Below are 24,029 nucleotides of genomic sequence, written 5' to 3'. Positions count from 1 at the left end.
TCAAGTTTGACCGATAATTATCATAATTTTGACTCATATATTAAATAAGTCAAACTTGCATATACCTGACTCGATTCAACTTAGGCTCGCAAACCAAGCTCATATAAGCTCGACTTGAACCAACTCAACTTGTTTATAAGAGTAGGTACCAAAAATGGATTGAGTTATTATGAAACCAATTAACACCGGTTGGTTCTTAGTGGTCTCATCGACGGTAGGGTTATGGACATGTGGCATCCCTTTCTCTCCCTCCTCTCTTCTTTCTATTAAAAACTCAAACTCATTTATCTATTTTATCAAATAACTTTATTCATTTTTCACTCACTAAGAATTGCCAAACTCTTTAGAGGCAATGAGTTACGAAAGGTGAGTATGAAAGAATCGTGAGTTATGAAAAGGCCTTGCGTCATTGAACATGATCCTCTTTAGTTCATTTAAACTGGAAAATATCTAGTTAATTATGGTTGAGAGATATTTTTTGTCTTTTTATTTTTTAAGGGGACAAAAATATCCCTCTACTATAACTAACTAGATATTATACAGTTTAAATAAATTGGAGAATATCATAATTCTTGCATCATGGCCCGAACCTCGATACCAACACATTTCACAAATCCAGCAACCTCAAAAATGGGGCATTGAGTTATGAGTTCCAACTAAATTTCAAATAAGCAAGATGGCAGATACTTGAAAGCCCATGATAAATTCTCCATTTCCAATATTTGAGAAAGCCCATGATGACCCCCCCGAAGAAAAAAGTGCAGAATTTTTCTTAAAAATAAAAAAATAAATAAAAAAAGGGGAAGAATAAACAATCTCGGAGCTATCTATTATGCTTTCCATCAGCAAAGCTTGAGTTCAATATATGGCAAAAAAAAAGGCAATTCTGAGTAGGCAGGAACAAATTTAAGTTTGCGGTATAGGAGAAACTGTATAAATAACTTTGTGGTTTAAATTACTCAAATTTAGTCCCCAAGGGGTAGCAAGTAACTCAATCTGTTGGAGACCATGCCTCATGAAGCAAATGTCATTAATTCGAATTCCCATTCCCTACTTTTGTGTAAACATGTTAAAAAAAAAAAAAAAAAAATTCAAATTGTTTTGGATGGCCCTTGAGGTGGCTACGGCCACCCCATATGGCCTGCATGGGTGACTACAACCACCCTAGAGGAGCTCCAGGAGTGGCTCAGCCACCCTTGAAGCAAATTCAGGGTAGCCGTAGCCACCCCAAAAGGCAACGGGGGTGATGCGGCAACCTCCGGCCTTTTTTGTGGGTGGCCAACCACACATTGGGGGTGGTCGGCCACTCACTTTATTTTTATTTTTTTAATTATTATTTGTTAATTTAAAATAAAATAAAATTGATATTTATGCAAAATGTATTTAATTAAGGAATAATTATTCCTCTATGTAAAGGATGAGTCATTCGTATGAGAATGGATATTCTTAGAAATAGACCCTTATATTAAACAAAAGAATGATTATTCAATTCCAGGGGTCTATTATGAAAATTAAATGGGGCCTAAAAGAGAAAGCAAACATTTACATTATTGCTCGTGATAATTTTTCATATACAAAACATAAATTTATGATGTTGTAGGACCAGAAAATAAGACATATTTTCCATTTTTTTTCCAAATCATATACTCCGTCTACCTGATCATCTTCCCTCTAACATACTAGGGTTCTAGCACAAAATTCCCTTTCCAGGAGCAGAACTTTGTTTATGCACTTCTAATGGACTGACCCACAAATTTGAAGTAACATGGTAATCAATTTTCCCAGGCATCAAGAGAAAGAGTCGGCATAAACAAACCTGTGTCATTTCAGTGTATTTCCAGCCAGTTCATAAAGTTGAGTCAATTGCCTCTGAGGAGACGACGGAGAATTCCTTCCGCTGCTTTGGCATCATAACAACTAAATACAGCTTGCCTAGCTGACACAATTTTACTGGATTCTTGAATATCGAGACCCTTGCAACATTGTTATCCAATAAAACAACGTGTGCAATGCTGTATGATTCACCTTTATCCACAGCAAATTGCCACTCTCTTGTTGATATGCTGAACCAGTCTTTTCTTTGAGATTTGGTAGCTTTAACTTCAATGTACTCTTTACTATTCTCCTCCCCTAAAACAATGTCATAGGGTAACCCAGTTTCACTATCTTCATTAACCCAGTTCACAACTCTCTTCCCAACTTTCCCAGTAAGGTATTTGAAAGCGATAAGCTCGCCAAGTCTCCCTGTTTCTGTGGCTTCTGTTCCACAAGGTGTGCCAATTCCAAGTTGATCTCTCTTGCTAAAATCAGATGAACCCAACTCAGGGCCATCAGATAAAAGATCGAAATCAACATGCATACTAGGATCAGTCTCATTACAAGCATGGCCAGACTGATCTTCCAAATTGTCGTAGTCTGACAAACATAAAGCCATTGAAGTTGCTTCTGAATCATCTTCAATGGTCCAGTCATCATCTTTTTTGTTTCGTGGGCTGCTGCTAGGCTGTGCAGTGGTCGCCTGCACCTTAAAATCATTTGCATAACTAAAACCCGGTGCAGTTTTCCAGTTTATAGGTGGCCAGTTTGAGTTACTTCCTCCTTTCATTTTCGAATTGGAGTAGCTTTTCTCATCTATTGTTTTTGAATCAAAATTTGCTTGTAGTGAATCATCATTCTTTGTCAATGAAGGCACAGATGAGAGGGACCAAACAGATTCTTGATCAGGAAGTTTTGGCACCTTTTGGCTATTCAAGATGAAAAACTCTGTCTGCTCCTCACTGGAACCAGATTCGGCCATGGTTGTGATCATGTGAAGGAAATTTGCCAAGTGTAGATCAGGAGTTCCATCAAATAACAAACGAGACAGCTCCATAAATAAGGCATGAGAATCAGATTCTCGGGTTGTGTACAAAATATTATCCTGTAAAAATTATATACATGAGGATATAACTAAAAAAGGAGATATATAATATATTGAAATTCCAAATCATGCCAAGTATCATGGAGAGTTTGATTCTTAAATCGTCAAAGTATTAACAAAAAACAGCTAGTCTAAGTACAGAATATCTCTGCATAAGGAGGATGCAAGTGACATTTAGCAACACGGTTAATCTTCAATTCCAGAAATAGTATATGCTAATTCCATAGACAGCATGCCATTAGTATTCTTCAGTGAAGTTTGCCAGTTTGTAGCTTTTAAAGGGGTACTTAAGTCCTAAATGTACTTAAGAGGTTGCAGTCTCAAATTATATGTTTAGTATTGAACATATCTGACAGGCTTTAGCATCATTTCTGCTGGAAAATTGTTTGTAATAGGGTATTTTCATGAGAGAGAGAGAGAGAAGAGAAGAGAAGACAAAAATTGAATAAAGGATCCCCATCACATGCCTGCAGAAGACAGCTACATTCAATTCGCTTCTTAGATGCACCACAACTCTTTATGATGTTCCTGTAGAACAGCTTTTCAACAACAACAACTTGCAGACGACTCAGAATATCAAATCCAGACTGCTTGAGCTGAATATATTTATCAGGGTGTAGGCTACAGAAGTAGCGCTGAGAATAAGGAAGAGCCCATCCCACCAACGAAGCTTTGAAGCAACAGTCTGCCAGACCATAATATATTGCTTCACGAGTTACAACCTGGACATAAATGCAACAATGTAGAATGGAATATTGAAATCACAATATATAACTCATTTTTCATTTTCGACTGTTATTTTTCCTTTTATCTTCAAAGTGACAATACATTACATGATGCTCAACTATAGAATTTAAAAGTGGATGATGTCCACTCACACAACACAACCAAATGTACAAATATAATGCCTACAACCATTTATAAAGATGTTTGAGCATAGAGAATCCATTTCAGGTCCCATTTTATGATGCAAGTTGTTAAATCACTAATTGTCTCAAAAGTTTAAGGTGATAGAAATAGGAAAGTTTAATCATTTGACCAATATTTTAGTTACTCCTCTTTACATGTGGGCTCAAACTTTTTTTTAATAGGTGAGGCCCAACACGTGAAATATTTAATTTAAATGGGGGGTAAATTGACGGAATCAGGGTTCGAATTTAGGATTTTTGCTTTAATACCATGTTAAATCACTACTTAGGTTGTATGCTCCTAACTGTTTTTTCTCTTTTACTATGCTCTCTTCTCTCTCTTGCCTGTGTCGGAGCGTGAGGGGCGCGTGAGAGTTGGTTTGTGCTAGTTTAGGTTGTATCATGGCTGGTTCGAGGAGGTGGTCCGTGGAGTCAAAGGAGTTTGAGGTTTTGATAAAGGTGGGGGCAGCTGGGGTAAGGATTTTAGAGAGGAGTAAGAGGTTCAAGAGGTCCATTTTCTTGAAAAAGGACGAATTAGCATGGATGGTGAGAATAGGAGAGGCGCTGGTGGCTGTGGACAATTCAGAAGTTTTTTGGGATCAGTCTAGAGCTGGGTATCCTAGGATAATAGCTCAGAAATGTTCAAACAGGCATGGATGTTTTCTGACAGTGGAGGAATTTGATGGAAGAAGGAGGTGCGGCTCAATCATCATCCCTGAAGGACGTCGTGGTTTTGGGTGGGATCGTTTCGTCGAGGAAATGCGAGTGGCAAACTCGACCCTCTGTGACTCTCAAGGTGTAAGTGAGAAACGAGTGTTTAGGGAAGATAAGAGAGATAAGGAGGTGAAGGAAAGAAGGAGTTATGCGGAAACACTGAAAATGCCATTGAAGTCAACCAAGGATTGTTGCGACTCTGTCCAAGAACCGAAGAACAGAGTGACTAGGAGGCAGAAAGATGGTTCTGACCACAGGAAACAGCAAGCTCAAGTTTATGGCAGCAAAGGGGTGGTTCTGTCGGAGACCCACGGTTCGACATCGGCCTTTGGTGTTTCTGGGGTGGGTCCGATGAAGTTGCTCTTGCCGGCGAGGTCTGATACAGGTCAGTTTGGGTTTGGTAGCAACAGCGTGAAGAATGGAGGATGCATGGGAGTGCCGATAGGAGCTCCGGCGAGTCGCAATTCTTTGCCGGCAGGGCAGAAGGTATTGACGTCAGCCTCTGGGCAATTGAAGGGACGGGAGGGAGTGGTGAACCATGCTGGGCAGACCTACTCTGCTGTACATCTCGAGCTCCTCAACGTCAGGGAGACTTTGAGTTGTCTGAAACGAGAATGTGACGTGGGATTGCTTAAACTTGATAGAGTACTCAAGCAGCTGGAGGGCAGTGGGCTTGGGCAGGGAGATAAGAAAGGTGTAGGCCAGCAAAATTTAGTTTGGAAAGAAAAGGTAAAGTGTGGGCTGAGCTCAAAGCCCAATAGCAAGATGAAGGTGAAAAAAAGAGTTGTTTTTAAGCCCAAAGGACTGCTGGGATCAGGAGTGGGCTGCTCCAGTAGAGAGGGACTGAATTTATGTCTCTCAGCTGAGGTGGCACTCAGGGAGGAGTTTGAGAAGAAATCGTTGGAGCTCAGACCTCACGTGGTTCAATTGGAGAACTCGTCGTTGATGGCCGAGAAGCTTCTACCGGTGGGTGGAAGGGCTGGATCAGCGGAGAGGGGTATCTTTACAGAGGTTGCCGGCACCTCTGCTCGGGATGGCGTGGGGTTTATGGTCGGTGAGAACCCAAGCAACAGAGTCTCCAACTCGCCGGTGCAGGGTCAGTCTACCGGAAAGGGAAAGGGCTTGTTGACTTATAGGAGAAGGCTTTTTGGGCAGAAAACATGGAATGATGTGTCGATAGGCACGTTTGCGCTTTCTGGGCAAGGGAAAGGGCTTCTGGGGTCGAGGCCGGAATCAACCCAGAGGGTGCCGGAGACGCAAGTTTCGCCGGAAAATGCCCAGAGCTCGCCGATATGTTTGGTGGAGACCGGAACCTGTCCAGAGGGTGCCGGAGAAGCTGGGGAAAGTGTTGGGACGCAGGGGCAGGGGAAAGGGCTTCTGGGGTCGAGGCCGGAATCAATACAGAGGGTGCCGGAGACGCAGTTTTCGCCGGAAAATGCCCAGAGCTCGCCGATATGTATGCTGGAGACCGGAATCTGTCCAGAGAATGCCAGAGAAGCTGGGGAAAGAGTTGTGACGTATGGGCAGGGGCAAGGGAGACTGGGGTCGAACCAGGTTTCAGCCCAGAGGATGCCGGAGATGCAATTCCGGCGGGAAAACACTCAGAACATGCCGATGTGTATTGTGGAGACAAGAGAGGGGGGGGGCAAGTACGGGTGTGGGTAGTGATCAGCTCTGTGTGGAGATACCCTATGGTCGGAATAAAGGGAAAGTAGAGGGGAGCTGTTCCCAGGAATTCTGTCGGGGGGAGGCAAGCAGTACGAGTCCGCAATTATTTGGGGGAAAAAATGGAGTGAAATGTATGCCGGCAATGGAGCCTTTAGGGACTAGCTATAGCTTGGAAGAGGAAAGTATTTCAGATTCTGTTGGGCTGGAGGAGTTAGGGCCAGGTTTGATGCCTTCAAGTTGGGTAGTTAAAAATTGCCTTAATTTCTGCCCTAAAATTGGTATTTCAGATGAAGGGAAGACAGGGGAGTTGGAGCTGTTGTTCAACTCTATTGAAGCTTCTAGGATTCAGGGTGGTGCTGATTTGGGAGGCCTCTTTGCCTATGTTCCAGCCCCAACAGGATTAAAGGAGCTCAAGGATGGTGAGAGGGGCACGTTGGTGGATCATGAAGCTTAATATCGTAGCATGGAATGTGAGAGGGTTGAATGCCCTCAAAAAAAGGTTGCGTATTAGGGGTTTATTGAAAGAGTGGAAAGTAGATGTAGTATGTTTGATTGAGACGAAGATGGAGGATATTTCCCGAGAGGTGGTTCATAGTCTTTGGGGAGGCCAACATGTAGGATGGAAGTTTAAAGGGTCGAATGGTTTGTCGGGGGGGATGTTATTGATGTGGGATAGGAGGGTGGTGGAGTGTAAGGAGGAGTATGTGGGGCATTTCTCCTTGGCTTGCTCTTTTCAAAATGTGGAGGATAATTGGGAGTGGGCTTTTGGGGGGGTTTATGGTCCGAATGAGGATGGGGAGAGAAGGGCTCTTTGGGAAGAGTTGGCTGGTTTGATGAATGTGTGGGAGGTTCCTTGGTGCTTTGGAGGGGATTTTAATATCGTTCGGTTCCCTAGTGAGCGCTCCAGTGTTTCTTACTATTCTACTGGCATGATGGATTTCTCGGATTTCATCTCAGAGAACAATTTGGTGGACATGCCCTTGATGGGGGGTCAATTTACGTGGTCTAATAATCAAGAAAATGAGAGCTGGTCTAGAATTGACCGTTTCTTGATTTCCTCGGATTGGGAAGATCATTACCCTGCAGTGTCACAAAGAAGACTTCAGCGCTTGATATCCGATCACTTCCCTTTATTATTGGATTGTGGGGCCCCTTGTGGAGGTAATAAGAGCTTTAAATTTCAAAATATGTGGCTTAAAGCTGAAGGCTTTGTTGATAAGGTTAGCTCCTTGTGGGGAACTTATTCATTTGAGGGTTTACCTAGTTTTGTGCTTGCAAAAAAATTGAAATCTCTCAAATTGGATTTGAAAAAGTGGAATGAGGAGGAGTTTGGGGACATTGGGAGAAAGAAAAAGGAGCTATTGGGAGGTATTCAGGAGTTGGATGATTTGGCAGAGGAAAGAGGGTTAGCACAAGAGGAAAAGGTCCGAAAGGTGGATATGGTGAAAGAATTGGAGAACACCTTGCTTTGTGAAGAAATCCATTGGCGTCAAAAATCGAGAACTCTGTGGCTCAAGGAGGGGGACCGCAATACTCGTTTCTTTCACAAGATGGCAAACTCTCACCGCAGGTACAATAGTGTGGAAGAGTTGCGTATTAATGGTGTTCTTTCCGATGATCCAGCTGAGGTAAAAGCTCACATTGTGAGTTATTATCAAAGCTTATACACGGAACAAAGCACGTGGCGACCTAGAATGGACAACCAGCCTTTTTTGTCCATAGATGAGGAGGATAATAGGTGGTTGGAAAGAGATTTTGAGGAAAAGGAAGTTTGGGAGGTGGTTAAAGGCATGGATGGTGATAAGGCTCCGGGTCCAGATGGTTTCTCCATGGCTTTTTTTCAAGCCTGCTGGGGTGTTGTCAAACATGATGTCATGGCGGTTTTTGCCGAGTTCCATCGTAGACGGCAATTGGTGAGGAGCTTGAATGCAACTTTTATTTCCTTGATCCCAAAAAAGGCAGATGCGGTGGAGATGAAGGATTTTCGGCCTATTAGTTTGGTGGGAGGGGTGTACAAAATGTTTCTAAGGTTCTTGCTATCAGGATGAGAACTGTGTTGGGTAAGATCATATCATACTCTCAAAATGCTTTTATTGGGGGCCGCCAAATCCTAGATTCTGTCCTTATTGCAAATGAAAGTGTGGATAGTCGCATGAAGTCAGGGGTGCCCGGTGTTCTTTGCAAATTAGATTTGGAGAAGGCCTACGATCATGTGAATTGGGACTTTGTGTTGTATTTGCTGCGTAGGTGTGGGTTTGGTGAGAGGTGGAGGGCGTGGATGGAGTGGTGTATTACTTCGGTAAGATTTTCCATTCTTGTGAATGGTTCTCCAGAAGGCTTCTTTAATAGCTCAAGGGGAATTCGGCAAGGGGATCCCCTTTCTCCGTTACTTTTTGTGCTGGTTATGGAGGCCTTGAGTAAGATGGTGAATGTGTCGGTTGACCAAGGCTTTTTGACTGGTTTCTCGGTGGGAAATAGGGGGTTATCGGAGTTAGTGGTTTCTCACTCTTTATTTGCTGATGACACATTGATTTTCTGTGAAGATTCTATCGAGCAAATCCGGTATGTGCGTCTCATTCTTCTATGTTTTGAAGCTGTGTCGGGTTTGAGAGTGAATCTTGGTAAATCTAAAATTGTGGCTATTGGTGAGGTGGAGAACATAGGGGTTTTAGCTAATATTCTTGGGTGTAGTGTTGCCGACTTGCCGATGAAGTATTTGGGTCTCCCTCTTGGGGCGGGGCATAAGGATAAGGTTATGTGGAATGATGTGATCGAAAAAATGGAGCGTCAGATGGCAGGTTGGAAGAGAATGTATCTCTCTAAAGGAGGCCGTTTAACTCTCATTAAGAGTACGCTCTCTAATCTTCCGACTTACTTTTTGTCTCTGTTTCCAATTCCTATAAGTGTAGCTAAAAGACTTGAGAAAGTACAAAGAGACTTCCTATGGGGAGGGATGGGAGAAGAGCATAAGCTACATCTTGTAAATTGGGATCAAGTCTGTCATCCCCTTCGGTATGGTGGGCTTGGCATTCGTAAGTTGCATCATTTTAATCAAGCGCTTCTGGGTAAATGGCTTTGGAGATATGCTAATGAGAGTGAGGCTCTATGGTATAAGGTTATCAAAGCTAAATATGAAGATCAGGAGGGTGGTTGGTGCACAAAGGAGGTTTCGGGTTCCCATGGTGTGGGTTTATGGAAGCACATTAGGCAAGGTTGGAATTTTTTTGCCAAAGGTATTCATTATGAGGTGGGGGTGGGTTCAAAAGTTCGTTTTTGGCATGATATATGGTGTGGGGACTCCTCTTTGAAGCATGTTTTCCCGTCTTTGTACAGCATAGCCAGACATAAAGAAGCTTGGGTGAAGGATAACTTTATTTGGAGGAATGGGGTTGTCGAATGGAATGTCATTTTTGTGAGGTCGGTTCAGGATTGGGAGATGGATTTGATTTCCTCCTTTTTTGACCGGTTGTATTCGTACAAGATATCCTTAGGTTCTATGGATTGTATTCGATGGTCTTCGTCTAAGAAAGGCAATTTCGAGGTTAAGTCCCTCTTCAAGGCCTTGTCCAAATGTGATCATGAATTGTTTCCTTGGAAGAGCATTTGGCGGACAAAGTTGCCATTGCGAGTGGCTTTTTTCGGGTGGACCGCGGCCTTAGGCAAAATTTTGACTCATGACACCCTGCGGAAGAGGAACATAGTGGTAGTGGAATGGTGTTGTATGTGCAAGAAGAATGGAGAGTCGGTTGATCATCTTCTTCTCCATTGCGAGATTGCAAGTGTTCTTTGGCATACTATTTTTGATCGGTTTGGGCTGTTTTGGGTCATGCCTTGCAAGGTGAGGGGCTTGTTCGAATGTTGGTGGTCGGGAGGAAGTTCTCGAAGCGCGGTAGTGTGGAAGATGATCCCTTTGTGTCTTATGTGGTGTATTTGGAATGAAAGGAATGCTAGATGCTTTGAAAACTCCACTAGGACTATAGAGGAATTGACTCATTTTTTCTTCTTTACTTTGTATTCCTGGACGGCCGCTTGGCTAGCTCCTATAGGAATTAGCTTCTCTGATTTTCTTGTTCATTTTTCTCCCTCTTAGGCGCTCTCTTGTATACTTCCCGTGTATATGGGTTGCGCCCCTCTGCGCTCTTTTATATCATATTTACTTATCAAAAAAAAAAAAAAATCACTACTTATCCAAAAAACTTAAATTGATAAAAAGATGTACATTTACTCATTTAATCAATACTTCAATACAAGCCAATCATTTTTAAACAAATACTATGTCCAAATGTGATGGTACTCATGCTATTTTCTTATAGAAAAAGAAAAAAAGAAAAAAGAAAAAAAAAGGTGAGAATCATAGCATAGGCAATAATATCTAGTACCTTAAAAGGGATGAATCAATAATTAGAAAAACTGTATGCAGTAAATGGACCATAACAATAACATTGAGGAACCGAGCATGTAAGGTAAACCCAAAATGAAATAGATCAGAAGTTAGCAAGGTACCTCATACTGCACCAAATAACTGTAGTTCTGTATAATACATGCATAAAAGTTGGATTACAATGTTTTAAGAACATCCCAAACTACCAACCGTTTGGCACTTAGATACTAAATTTTAAAGAGCGACACTTCACCCCCTCCAACTACCACCTCATTACAACCAAACCCCTCCTTTAGTAATTGGCGTTAAAATAGAAAGAAAATCCCTCATGTGGGTCACATGTAACTTTTTTTGCATTTAACTTTACAAAATACCCTTAAATTTATTAAAAAAACTGAAAAAAAAAAAACTAAGGCCACCCCCAAAATACAAGGGGGGTGGGGTGGGGGAATCACCCCAGATTGAAATTATTAAAAAAAAAAAAGAAAAAAGAGAAAAGAAAAACTAACGTTAGCTGAACCACCCCTCTAGGGTGGTTTGTTTTTGGGGGTGGCCTAGCTTCTTCTTCTTTTTTATTTTGTATTTTGTATTTATTTTTATTTTTATTTTTTTAAATTAATTAATTAATTAATTAATTATTTTCATTTTTGTTTATTTTTTAAATGATTTTTATGGGCATTTTGGGAAGAAAATTCAAAAATAGTCATAGGTGGCACACGTGACCACTTTTATGTCTATTTTAGCTTCAATTACCAAAGGATGGCCTAAATTGTAACGGGGTGGTATTTTTAAGGTTAAATGTCACTTTTTAAAGTTTTGTGATTTAAGTGTCAAAATGGTGGTAATTTGGGGGGTAGCATGTATTTTCCCCTAAGATTATACATCTAATTTGGAACTAGGAAAAAGTTTTGATAAAACCACTAAAACATCTGAATGACGTAGATGCAGCGTCTTTTTTAACATCTGACTGTCAAAAAAGTTTAAATAAAATCATTCCAGCCTTTTTTTTGGATAAGCTCAAGTTGAAATCCCAATCATTTGTAGCAACAATGTTTAGGAGGCTACTCGGGGTCAACATGTTGATAAATCAGACATATAGCCTGGCCTACTGGATGAGTTAATGTGAACAGTTCAAAACATCGAAAACTCACAGCAGCAGCCGCAGCAGCACAGAGAGAGAGAGAGAGAGAGAGAGAGAGAGATCTTACCTCTGAGAGTGCAGGAATCCCCAAGGTTTGCATGAGGACGGACACTCTTGTTTGAAGTATCTCTTTTTCATCATCACTAAGTTCACCAAAGTACAGAAAACTAATCTGATCAAAATGCTCAAATTGATCCCTTAACTTCCAATCATCACACCAGCACACAATGCCCAACGAATGGTGCAGGGAAACCCACTTATCCTGTTCAGTTGGAAGCACCGTAAATTCCAATTTCATAAGACATTCTTTCAAGTAGATGGCATCTTCAGGGCTCAGGAGTCCAGATTTCAGTCCATCACTCCACTTGAGAAAAACTTGGAAAACCTGAGATATGAAAGGACCACTCAGGTTGTACTGAAACAAACAATTATTGCAAGTGCGTTTTTGCTTCAAATTTGATTACTTACTACATTAGCTTCTTGAGAAGGCAAAGCAACAGAAGATAATTGCAGCAAAATCTGTAGATAGCTATGGAGAGGAGGGGCCTCGTGTACTTCGCAGCCATCAATGAAAAAGTCACGAAGGCCTGGATAAATATTGCTCAGCATCTTACTTAAGAGGTGATGGGCCACATCTGTCAAACTGCACTGAGGATGAATCTCCTTCATTTGGTCCAGAGAACCAGTTGAATCATGCCAACAGACTTCTTCAGGAGATAAGAATATACCAACAACCACATCATCAAGCCCAGAGCCAGACGCATATGGAACAAATATAAAAGGTCCTGAATGTAACTCCTCTGTGATTTTCTGCTTTGAAGTAGCCATTTCATTCCAAATGAATGTGTACAATTGTGACATTTGTGATATGCTGGCATGTAAAGAAAGTTGGGTCCCATTAAAACGAGCAGGTGACATGTTAGGCACACCTTATACCACGATCTATTCATATATCCAAAATATATAAGTTCTGACTGCATCTATCATGGATAATGTACACTACAGAGTTGCAGAGTCAAACTCTGCAGGTTTCACCTCAAGGCAATTAACTCCAGATGAGAACATAGTGAGATACTTCATACACATTGGACTAGAAAGATTAAGAGCATGTTTGAGATTGTGTTGGGGAATAAAGCTTTTAAAGTCAAGAAGAGCTTTTTAGAAAAAAGCTTAATTTTAAGTTTTTCTTGAAAGTGTGTTTGGACCCTTTTTAGAGTGAAAAAAGTCAAAGAACTTTGTTTGAATTTTTTTACCAAACATTACAGCTTTTTGTTTGGCACAACTTTTTAGGTACAAAAAGTACTTTTAAGCTCCCTAACGCAATTCTAAACAGACTATAAATTAGTCGGTCAAAAGATTCAGAAGTCTAGTCTAGACTAATAATAAATGGATAACAAACATAACACAAAAGTGCCAAAATATTGAAAAGAGTTCCACAGTAAGATAAGTAATCATTGCCACGGGACCAGGAAAAAGGAAAAAGGAAAAAGAAAAGAAAAGATGATGGTATGAGCAAAAGCATAAAAAAACTTCTGCTTCTGGAAAGTCAAAATAGATAAAAAGCACCTCAATGAGAAATAGATCAACAATAAAAGCTTGTCAAATTATCAGCAAATACATGTTCAAGAAATCATCTGAATTATAAGCTAGCAAAATTGCCACGCAAGGAATTTCCATCCAACCTTCACTCTGTGAGCTGACACATACACAAGAAGACACGACACAGGCTTGCTTGCACACACAACAAAACTTATAGTATCAAAAGAAATTTTAGAAAGTACATAAGAAATCTTGACAAGTACAAAAATTATTCCCCCTTATAAAATCAAGGGTAAATATAAATTTACTCCCAGAGTAATCGCGTTATTTTAATTTAGTCCTTCAGTTTCTAAATCCGACTTTTAAATCCTCAAGTTTTTTGCATTTTTCATTTCGCTCATTTCGTCTAAAAATTGCTTAAGTGGAACTAACTCCGTTAATGCCATATAATTAGTTTTGCCACCTCACTTCAAAAATTAATTTTTTATTTTATTAAAAAAAGTTAGAATTTGAAAAAAAAAACAAAAAAAACCCCAAATGGTGAGGGGTGGCGAAGTGATGTAGGACAATTAGTAATCACATAAATACACTAAGAAATTAAGGCAATGAGAGGAGAAGGAAGTTTTTTTTTTTGATAAGTAAATGTATTATAAAGAAAAGGCGCAAAGGGGCGCAACCCATTTACACGGGCGGTATAAAAAGAGAGCGCCTAAGAGGGAGAGAAATGAAAAAGAAAAAGAGAAGGAAGTTAAAGAGGGAAACAAAAGGAAGAGAAAGAATCTAAGGGGGGAGAGAGAGAAGAAGCTATGAGGAAAAGAAAGAGAGGAGAGGGGGAAGAGAAGGAGAGAAAAGAATCAATTCTTCATTTTTTCCATTCCATCAAATCTACCTCCATTGGAACACAAATCATACTTAATAGGCTCCAGACTAAATATAAGGGCACCACCCATTTATTGACTTACCAAAAATAACTTGGGGCAACACCCATTTATTGAATTACCCAAAATAATCTAGGGAAACATCCATTTATTGAATGACAAAACACCCTTGACTCTTAAAAGTGAGATAATAATAACTCCATCAATCAATAGGACCTAAATAAAATTAGGTGGACCAATATTCCGTGCTTCGCCTTGCATCATGCTCCCCTGGTTGGAGTTGAGTTCTGAAATGCTGAAAGGTTGAAAACATATGCTCAAAAGTCTTGGATCCGATCCCAACCTTCAAGTCTTGAAAAGGACCGAAACAACAAGAGTCAAAAACATATTCTCTATGCTTTGTTGGCTCTTCTATATCTTATCTTGTGTGTGACCCAGCGACCAACACCTTCACGAAACAACTTGGCACCTCTGTTTCTAACGATAGTGAGAATAGAGGTGTGGATTGGCGTGTGGAGCAGTCGGTGTAGCTGGCAACGACTTGTGGTCATAGTTTCGAAAGGGGTTGTGGCAGTAGCGAGATTGCAAATGTAACCTGGGTGTGGCGGTGGTACAAAGATTGGTAAAGGTGCTAGATAGATGTTGGCGGCACAGTGGGGCATCAATACAAGGAACGAAAAATAGCTCTTTACAGCGCGGTGCAGTGGCTTGTTGGTTTACGGCACGATGGTTCATGGATTTGCGGCACAATGGGCCGTGGGTTGAAGTTGGTTGGCATCACCTACTGTGGGGCTCACTGAGTGCAGTGGAGGCTCGTGCGATGGCTCGGCGCGAATGGGTTTTAAGCAAACAGTGGCAACAACTGATGAGTAAGGGTGAATGGTTGAATGGAGATTTGTCTAAAGGGAGGAGATAGTTTGCATGGCAGAGTGACAATGGGGTAGATTGGGGGTGGTGAAAACGTGTTGGGGCGGGTAGTGTGTGTTTGGCTTAGGGTGCTTGGGCGTGTGGATAAAGGGAACCTAATGTGAGTTCTTTGAGTGTTTGGGTGGTGGTGCGATGGTTGTCAATTGGCTATTTAGGGCGTGGAAAGAACGAGATGTTGATATGGGTTGTTGAGATCGACGGGTTGAGGTTGTTTGAGAATTGTTTTTTAACGGTGGCAGGCTTGGGGACCTAGAAGTTCGTGGGTTTTAGGGTTTGATTTGGCTGGCAGTAAAGAGGCTTGAGATGGTAGACAATGGCTGTGTTGGAATGGTGGTGGTCATGGTGTTGGCTTAGTTGGGGTAGCACGGTCGTGGATCGCACAAATATTATAGGAAACAATTGGCTTAGGCTATGATACCAAATTTGATGTAGGACAACTAATAATCACAAAACTACACTGTTAAATTAGGGCAAAGAGAGGAGAAAGAAGTTAAAGAGCGAGACAGAAAGAAGAGAGAGAGAGAGAAGCTAAGGGAAGAGAAAGAGGGGGAGAAGAGAGAGAAAGACAGAAGAAGCTGTGAGGAAGAGAAAGAGAGAGGAGAGGGGGAAGAGAAGGAGAGAGAAGAATCAATTCTTCATTTGTTTTATTCCATCAAATCTACCTCCATTGGAATACAATCTTACTTAAATAGATTCACAACTAAACCCTAGGACAACACACTTATTGACTTACCTAACATAATTTAGGGCAACACCCATTTATTGAACTCTAAAATAATCTATGGCAACATGTATTTATTGGATTACAAAATACCCTTGACTCTTGAAAATTAAATAAAAATAACTCTATCAATTAATAGGATTTAAATAAAATTAGGTGAACAAATATTTCATGCTTTGCCTCTTGCATCATGGAGCCACCCACAAGGGGGGGGCACCTCCTTTGTTGGGTTGGTTGTGTGAGCCACCCCTCTACTGGGGGGTGGCCGCACGAGCCACCCCCTTCTAGGGTGGCCATCCTCCCTTGCAAGGGTGTAGTGGTGGCCACGCCATCCATGCCATTCATTTTTATCTCTCTTTTTTTTTTTTTTTTTTTTTTTTTTTTTATTTTAATATTTTTAAATTTCTTTCTTTAGTTAATTAATTATTATTTTTTACACGAGGCAGCAAAATTGCTTATGTGGCATTAACCACGTTAATGCCATGTAAGCAATTTTAGACAATTTTGGATAGAATGAACGAAATGAAAAATACGAAAAACTTGGGCCATATTTCGTAAACCTCTCAAGCGCCGTCACTACTCAAACGTTGAAAACTCTTCTCAAAATTGGTTTATCAAATGAATTTTAAGACGTGGTCCCCACCACTAACACACTTTTTAAAAGAAACTACAAAACTCTTCTCAAAATCCAAAACATTTTAAAAAAAAAATAAAACACATTTAAAAATTAAAAAAAGAAAGAAAGTGTGGTGGCCCCACGGTGGCTGTCGGAACACCACCATGGTGGCGGCACCGCCATTGTGGTGCAACACTTTCTAAATTTTTTTATTTTTAAAAATATTTCTCAACTTTTTAATTTTTACAAACACTTCCAAAATTTGACCACACCAATTTTCCGCTTTTCTCAAATGTGGCCCCAACCAAACCAATTCTCAAATATTACTTTCTTTTTTTTTTTCAAAATTGAAAACCCAAAACACTTCTCAAAACTTTACCAAATGACCCATAAGGATTTAAAAGTCAGATTTAGAAACCCAGAGTTTAAATTGAAACAGCACAATTACTTGGGGATTAAATTTATACTTTCCCTAAAATCAAAGAATTTTTTTGTGGAAAGGGGAAAATAAAAGTGTAAGAATTATCACTCATCAACCAAACAACAAAAAGATTAGGGAGCACGATGGGACCCAAAAAAACAAGAATTACCAAAGGTTGCATACACACTCGATAGATAAAGACACAAACTAAATAAAAACCTTGTAACTGTTGCATGGTGGCCTTCGGCCATGGAAGTTGCAGAGAAGCGAAGGGAAAGGGGCCAAAAAGGAAAATTGTAGGGAAGTGATCGTAGAGGCCAACTAGGGGGAGAAAATCTAGGGTTTTAGAGGAGCAGAATTAGGGTTTTAAATGAGGGAGAAGAAGAGGTGAGAGAAAAGGGCATTTAGGGTTAAGACAAAATGAAAAAGGAGGTGGCCTAAAAGGTTAAGTGAATAGAGATTGAATCAACATCTCAAATGATTAGGGGGAGATCTGAGGGCTGTAGTTAAAGGCACAACTTTTAGGGAGCTGGAATTGTTGAATACTGAAACATCCATTTGTTGATGTGTGGCGAACAACCAAAAACCAATTCAGGTGAATACTGCAACATCCATTTTCAAAGAGAATAGCATACTATTACTAGAAAAGTAATATCAAGTATAACATGTTCTAATACGATACTACAGGAACACCAGATGTGGTCGAAGCATTGATATCAGTTTGATTTGTAGCTCTGAGAAACACACTAACATTGGCATCATGGCATGATAATCCTATATAGAAAATGTTACACTATTCTTTAACCATCTATAAGTAAAAGAAAGACATTATAAGACAAAACTTATAGATGGTGCAATATACATTTAGATGTGGGACACTTACACCACTAACATGCTCAAAACAGAACAAAGAGCCAACATACTGATAAACTCGATACATACTTTTCTTGAAGCGAAAAGCAATAGCAAAACTACATATGGATTTTTATGTGAAAAGAGAAAATACTGCAAATTATGAATGAAGAATTCAATTAAACAGCACACAGAAATCACAGATTAAGATCCTATGTAGTAAAATAAAAGATAGCATTAGATTGGTTTCTACGGCCAACAGGAAAGAAAAGTTACTAACAGCAAAATGATCTTTCAGTTAGCAAAAGTTGAAGATCTAACTTGGTGAATGAGATGCAGCAATACCTGGCCTTGAAAGGCGTCTTAGATCTCCTCCATATGTTCAGAGTTTCCAAAATGTCATCAATGGTAACTTTAATCTTAAACCCAATATCACCGACTAACTTTCCACTGCTCACCTGTTTCAATAAGAAAAATATAGCACAATAAAGAACTTGTAGAAATCTATGTCGCTAAGTGCTCCCATCATATAGGGAGATACAGCAGTTTCATACAGCTGAAGTTATAACTCCATTAAGGTATATAAATATACACTCAAATATAGCCAGTGGGCAATACAACAAAAACAACTTAACTGTACTTTTTGCTGCTTCAGGCAAAGTAATGCATTCTAAACAGAGAAAAACAGACTAATACCATGTTATCTTATAGCTTGTCAAGCGGCACATCTAACGTCATGTTAGGCAATAAATCATGTCAAAACAAATGAAAGATGATTTTAAAGATTTTACGTGTGTATACATATATTAACCTATATATAGCATTAACAAATTTTTAAACATCAATTTCTGTCACATTTATTAAATAGTTAAACATCTGGGACACGTTGCAATGGAGCTGGCAAAACCAAACCCAAAATGGCATAGACCCCATTTCTGATCCATGTCAGTCACCCACTGCACCAACCTGTCAATTTCCAGCAGGCAAAGACTGTATATATGCCTTCAATGACAAGCATCTAAAAAGAGCCATTAGCCAGATTCACATCTCTGTCAGCTCTGAACTGCAGACTTTTCTGTACATTCCTAATCACACCACCTGTTGCATAAGCTTAAAGTCTGATACTGTGATGAATGAAAGCAAAGAAACTCAGCATCTCATCCTCTACATATGAGCAAGACTCTTACCAACATCTATGGGTTTGGCCAGGATCAAAGCAAGATTCCCCACCCAAAAATAGAATAAAAAAAAGAGGAAACAATTCTGGGTAAGCATTATTATAAATAGAAAGCTTATGCCATATATCATTTGAGGGACACATACCATTTAAGTTGGATTTGGCTTGCAACCCATACATTGTTAGGGATGGGCATGTATATTTTGTTCCATGTTAGAGCATTCACACAACACACACGTAGATATGCATGTAGGCATGTTCAAACACAAAAGGAGCAACCCTGATGGACTCTCACTTTGTTCTTGTACACAAAGAACTAGAATGGGATGCACACCAATTAAAGTTTGCTACTAAGACTAAGAGGATCAGTATCGTGAAGATGGGGTTTCTGCTTCAAAAACTAAGGGTAAAAGAGAGCTAAAAAATTTGGAATGCTCCATTAATTTTGAGGCTAGAGATAGTGGCTCTAGTCGGGGTAAAGGCAGGATAGCTTTGCAGGTTTAGGACTATTGTGTGGGTTTAGGGTTTATTTGGGGTTTTAGGGGTCCGTTTTGCGGGCTTAGGGTTTTTTTTGGGTTTCAGGGCTCTCTTATGGGGATTTTGTGGGCTAGCTTTGGTTTTCCTATGTATACTTCCAATGTACTTAGGAGCGTCTTACGCTTTTTGATATATACAGCATTACTTTAAAAAAAAAAAAGTTTGCTATAAAGATAAAGCCTTCCACATTCCAAGATTGGCAGCCTTATAAAGCAGATAGCTCTTGCTCTGGGGAGCATCTCTCACTCTCTCTCAACAGAATTGAAGAAATATTAGAAAAACTAAAAATATAATAAAAAGTGCAAAAGAGAACACCAGTATATCATACTAACCTTCGGAACAGCATATGGAGCAGAAGCACCAAGAATAGAGCGTACTGCATCACAATCATAAAATAAATCTTTGGGATAGTGAAGCTCATCGTCCATGCTAGATACTACCCACTGGACATCACAAATGCTGCTCATAAATGAAGACTTGAAGGGTTTGCTATCTTCACCAGTTTTAGGGTTGCAGTAACCTGTAGCTTTATCACTAAAACAACCATCCCATAGTGTATCAAAAACCTCCAACAGGTATATACAACTTTGCCGCATGCCATTTTTGGATAATAGGGATATTAAATGCACAAATTCATGGGATTCCCAATCTTTGACAATTGATTCAGGGGAAATCAGATCTCTTTCCTGCATTAGATTCCTAAAAATGGTAGGAGATATATCAGCAACAGTCTTATGAACTGGATGTATTTGCACAAAATCCACGACACCTATTTCCTGGAAAAATTCCCTCCATTTTGTCAGTCCACATGAGAGTGATTCAGTGACTGGATGCCTCAAATAAGTGGTGTCAACCTCATGCCATTTCACATCTACAATACTGATCAACTTATTTACATCGACTGGATTTCCATATGCTTTACTGAAATGAATTGGCACCTTAACAGGTTGTTTAAAGCCATGATTTGTTAAAATGAAAGCTTTATTTCGTAATTCAGAGATTACATACTCCCGTTCAAGACGACAATCAGGGCAGCTAGACTGTAGGTGAAGCATTACAAAGCAAAGATACTCTGTCATCAAATTCTTGTCCCTATTTGTATTTCTACCAGCAGTTACAGCTGGCATGATGTGCGCCTTCACAATTTTGTGGGCAGACAACTTCTGGACGCCAATTCTATGAAGAATCTTGGTTATGTTGTCTACCAAACTCATGTCCAGGCATGAGCTACCAACAGTTGATGCAGAGAAGAGGGCCAGATTTACAGTCCGGAGTTCAATAAATAAATTTGGGAAAGCTTCAAGTTGACGCTCAACATCAAACCCAGTGCTTATCGCATCAGAGTGTAACCAGATTATACCTTCATCCACTGAGCTGTATGTACCATCTGAAAGGGGAATACACGATATTTTTTGAAGGTTCTCTATGAGATGCATTTCTGTATCAGAGTTTAAGAAAATTTGTCCAGAAGAATGGGATGACATTGTATATATTGCATTTAGCCAAGAAGACAACCAACTCAGGCCCATTGATTTGATGCCATTTTCCACATGACTTAAAGAGGATATAAATTTAAGTAGAATTTTGGGTCCATACTCCTCAAGGCCTAGTGCCCTTGATAATGAATCAGACATTTTTATATTTTTATCAAGGAATCCAAGTCCAAGATGCTCACAAAGTAAATCATCAGGAAGAAGAACGCGAGCCTGTTCATTCCACCCTCTTAGAACCTTGCATGGAGGAACCCAATTGTCATTTCCTCCTTCCAGGAGTAAGCAGTTTGACATACGTAATTTAGAAATGATCAACCGGGGAAGACAGGAAAAGAAACCATGAACTTCCCCAACAAGTGGAACAAAACTCATATAAGTTGACACAGCTTTTCCTGGATTCTCTCTAAAACACTTGAGAGCGCAGAAGGATCTCTCCACACCAACAAACATACCAGGAAACTCAGACAATAACCACTGGTTCCAGGGACTATTTCCATCAACTTCCTCTCTAGATGAAGGAAGAACAAAATCACCTTGGAGAATAAATTTTAGCCCATAAGTTCTTAGAGGAAGAAATGCAAAAACAGGCTGTTGGTCTAGAAGTGGAACATAATCCCCATCAACTGATTCCTGCAATGTAAATGCTATAGAAATTTCTGTTGTTTGCACATCACGAAGAATGTTTTCTGCCTGCAACTTTTGAGATGCTACAAACCATGTCATTTTCTCTTTTCCATGTGAAACCCTAACAATGCCATCCCCCATGATTTCTTTTTGCATCACAATGAGAGAATCATCGAGTAAGTTTCTGAACTTAATACACTTAAGCCGGTGAAGAAAAAGCAACAAATACGGGTGAAGATCTGAAAACATAGTCATAATGCTCTTCATGACAGTTTTGTCCGATAATCTATATCTGAAAGGAAGGACAATGCAAGTGTTCCAGCATTTATCATCCAATTGATAAGTGTCACTAGATGCCAGCCTACTAAACAAGTCAATGTCACATGGAGGTACTATTGTTGGCAAAACAAAACCAATCTGACCCTCACTGATATCAAATTTGATATGAAACCCATTAGAATGAATCTCAGGAGCATCAGTGACCTGCAGATACGTCACCCCACATTCATGAAAGCGGTTCATTTATATTGTATAACCATCAATTTGATAAACAAAAAAGTACCTCACCACTCTCATTTCTATGAAAATCCATATAAAAATACAATTCACAGTCAGAAAGTAACTCAGGTTGCCAAGTGTGGGAACCACATTCAGCCTCTAGGCTGCGTCTCTCAACTTTTTCCACTTCAATGTCAATTTTCTAGAAGAAGTAGAGTGCTTTAAAACATAGCTTTGACTCATTTATTAATAATCAAAAACAGTTGAGTGCTATTCTAAATATGCCGATACTCTTTATGGTACATGGTTCTTTAAACACCTACTTTAATAATACTAATCAAATGTTTAAATTCTTTACATCAATTACATTTTAACAACCTTGGGTAGAACACCCGGCAGCCACAATAGAGCTTTGGAGTGCATATGAAAGATGAATATAGTCAAAAAGGTGATTGACTAAATTGAAGATGAGCCTCAACACTAGATTAAATAATCTGCTTCTGAACTTTTTGCGATTGTTAGTGTTCATTATTGGAGTTACAGAATCATAACCTTGAGCCATATCAAAAACCATTTTAAATGCCAGAGCTTAACCAGGAAGACTCATTCAAAGGCAAGAAAAGAAAAAAGAAGAAGAAGATTGATAAGAAAATTAGTGCTATGTGTTTAAACAAAGAAGACTAGCACTCAAATTATATAAGGATATATTTCAGCGAATTTTGAACAATAAAATGAGGTCTAGATTGTGCACTTGGAACAGCAAACAGACAAGCAACCAAAGCTTTCTGTACCTTTCAAACATATTTTATGATCTCTTAGTTGAGTTCGGTTAAGTTTAATTACTCCCTCCTAGACCTCATTTAAGGGGAAAAAAGGAAATCAACCAAACCAAAATAAAACAAGAAACTTAAACTCGTTGAGATAGACACCAAAGAAAAGAAAACAAAGAATGATATCTTGTAACCTCAATACATGGGTGACGCCCTCTTTCATTATATCTATAGATTGCTTAATACTTATAAAAAAAAAAAAAAAAGTACATAATTTTTTTTTTTTTTACAAAAAAGAAAACAAAAAAAGCAAAGAATGTTGATAACTTGTTTGGAAAACTTTTACAAAGCTATTTTCACTTCTCAAACATTGAAAACTCTTCTAAAAAACCAGTTAACCAAACGGATTTTTAGATGCTGCTCAAACTACCAAACTCTTCTCAACACCCAAAATACTTCTCAAAAACTAAAACAGAACAATTTTCATAAAAATGTTAAAACTAAAAAAAAGGGTCTTTCTGCTGTCGGCACCGTGTGGTGGTGGCCAGATGGATGGCCGCCAAATCCACCAGATCACCACCATCACCGTGGTGGAATATTTTAACTTTTTCTTTTATTTTATAAAAATATTTCTTAATTTTTAATTTTTACAAAACACTCTTCAAAACTTTACCAAACCAATTTTCAACTTTTCTTAAATGTGGCTCCCACCAAATTAATTTACAACTTTAACCTTTTCAACTCAAAACCCAAAATGCTTTTCAAAACTTTACCATACTGGCCCATTTTCTTCAAACATTACTGCTTATTACTTCTAAAAAAAAGATAGCATTTGAAAAAAAAAAAGAAAAAGAAAAACTAAAGAATGATGTTAACAGTGTTTCTTCAAACATTACCCGGAATACTGATTTGAAGCCGATGCCTTTCTTCCCGATATATCCAGCATTAGATCCTTTCTTTGTTGAATTTCCAACATCACAAAGTGCTCTGATGTTTTGAGCAGAGAAGCCTCGCTCATTGTTTAGAACAATAATACCTGACTCTCGAAGAATGAATGTTAGAGTCGGTTCCACATTTTTTGGATAAATATTATCATCAGCATTTTGAACCTGAAGCAAAATGAACAATAAATTGATTGATTTATTGAGGAAAAAAAAATCAGAGACTTCTCAGCAGCCTATTGTGAACTTCAAACCAATAACCAAATTCGTTTATAAAGTTGAACATATAAAGATTCTATTAAT

The 24,029-nt window shown here is 39.3% G+C and overlaps 1 protein-coding gene across 3 annotated transcripts in view; it reads right to left on the bottom strand.

Moving 5' to 3' along the window:
• Positions 1-1,429: 1,429 nt before the first annotated feature.
• The window catches only part of LOC132178371 (protein NO VEIN-like), a 48,491-nt gene continuing 25,891 nt past the window's right edge, over positions 1,430-24,029 (bottom strand). The window contains exons 7-13 of one of the 3 annotated variants that reach the window (XM_088515404.1): positions 23,682-23,894; positions 19,733-22,000; positions 18,032-18,144; positions 12,201-12,603; positions 11,800-12,117; positions 3,388-3,642; positions 1,430-2,920 (exon numbers count right to left, since the gene is read on the bottom strand). In XM_088515404.1, the coding sequence (XP_088371530.1) occupies positions 1,847-2,920; positions 3,388-3,642; positions 11,800-12,117; positions 12,201-12,603; positions 18,032-18,144; positions 19,733-22,000; positions 23,682-23,894 (4,644 nt within the window). In that variant the 3' untranslated portion in view covers positions 1,430-1,846. Of the gene's footprint in view, positions 2,921-3,387; positions 3,643-11,799; positions 12,118-12,200; positions 12,604-18,031; positions 18,145-19,732; positions 22,001-23,681; positions 23,895-24,029 lie in introns of those variants that run through there. The other 2 variants (XM_088515405.1, XM_088515406.1) reach the window with 2 other exon arrangements.

Source organism: Corylus avellana, chromosome 4, assembly GCF_965113065.1.
Source record: "Corylus avellana chromosome 4, dhCorAvel1.hap1.2, whole genome shotgun sequence".
Lineage (NCBI taxonomy): Eukaryota > Viridiplantae > Streptophyta > Magnoliopsida > Fagales > Betulaceae > Corylus > Corylus avellana.
The sequence above is the reverse complement of the archived record's forward strand: the minus strand, read 5'-3'. Positions and strand labels throughout refer to the sequence as shown.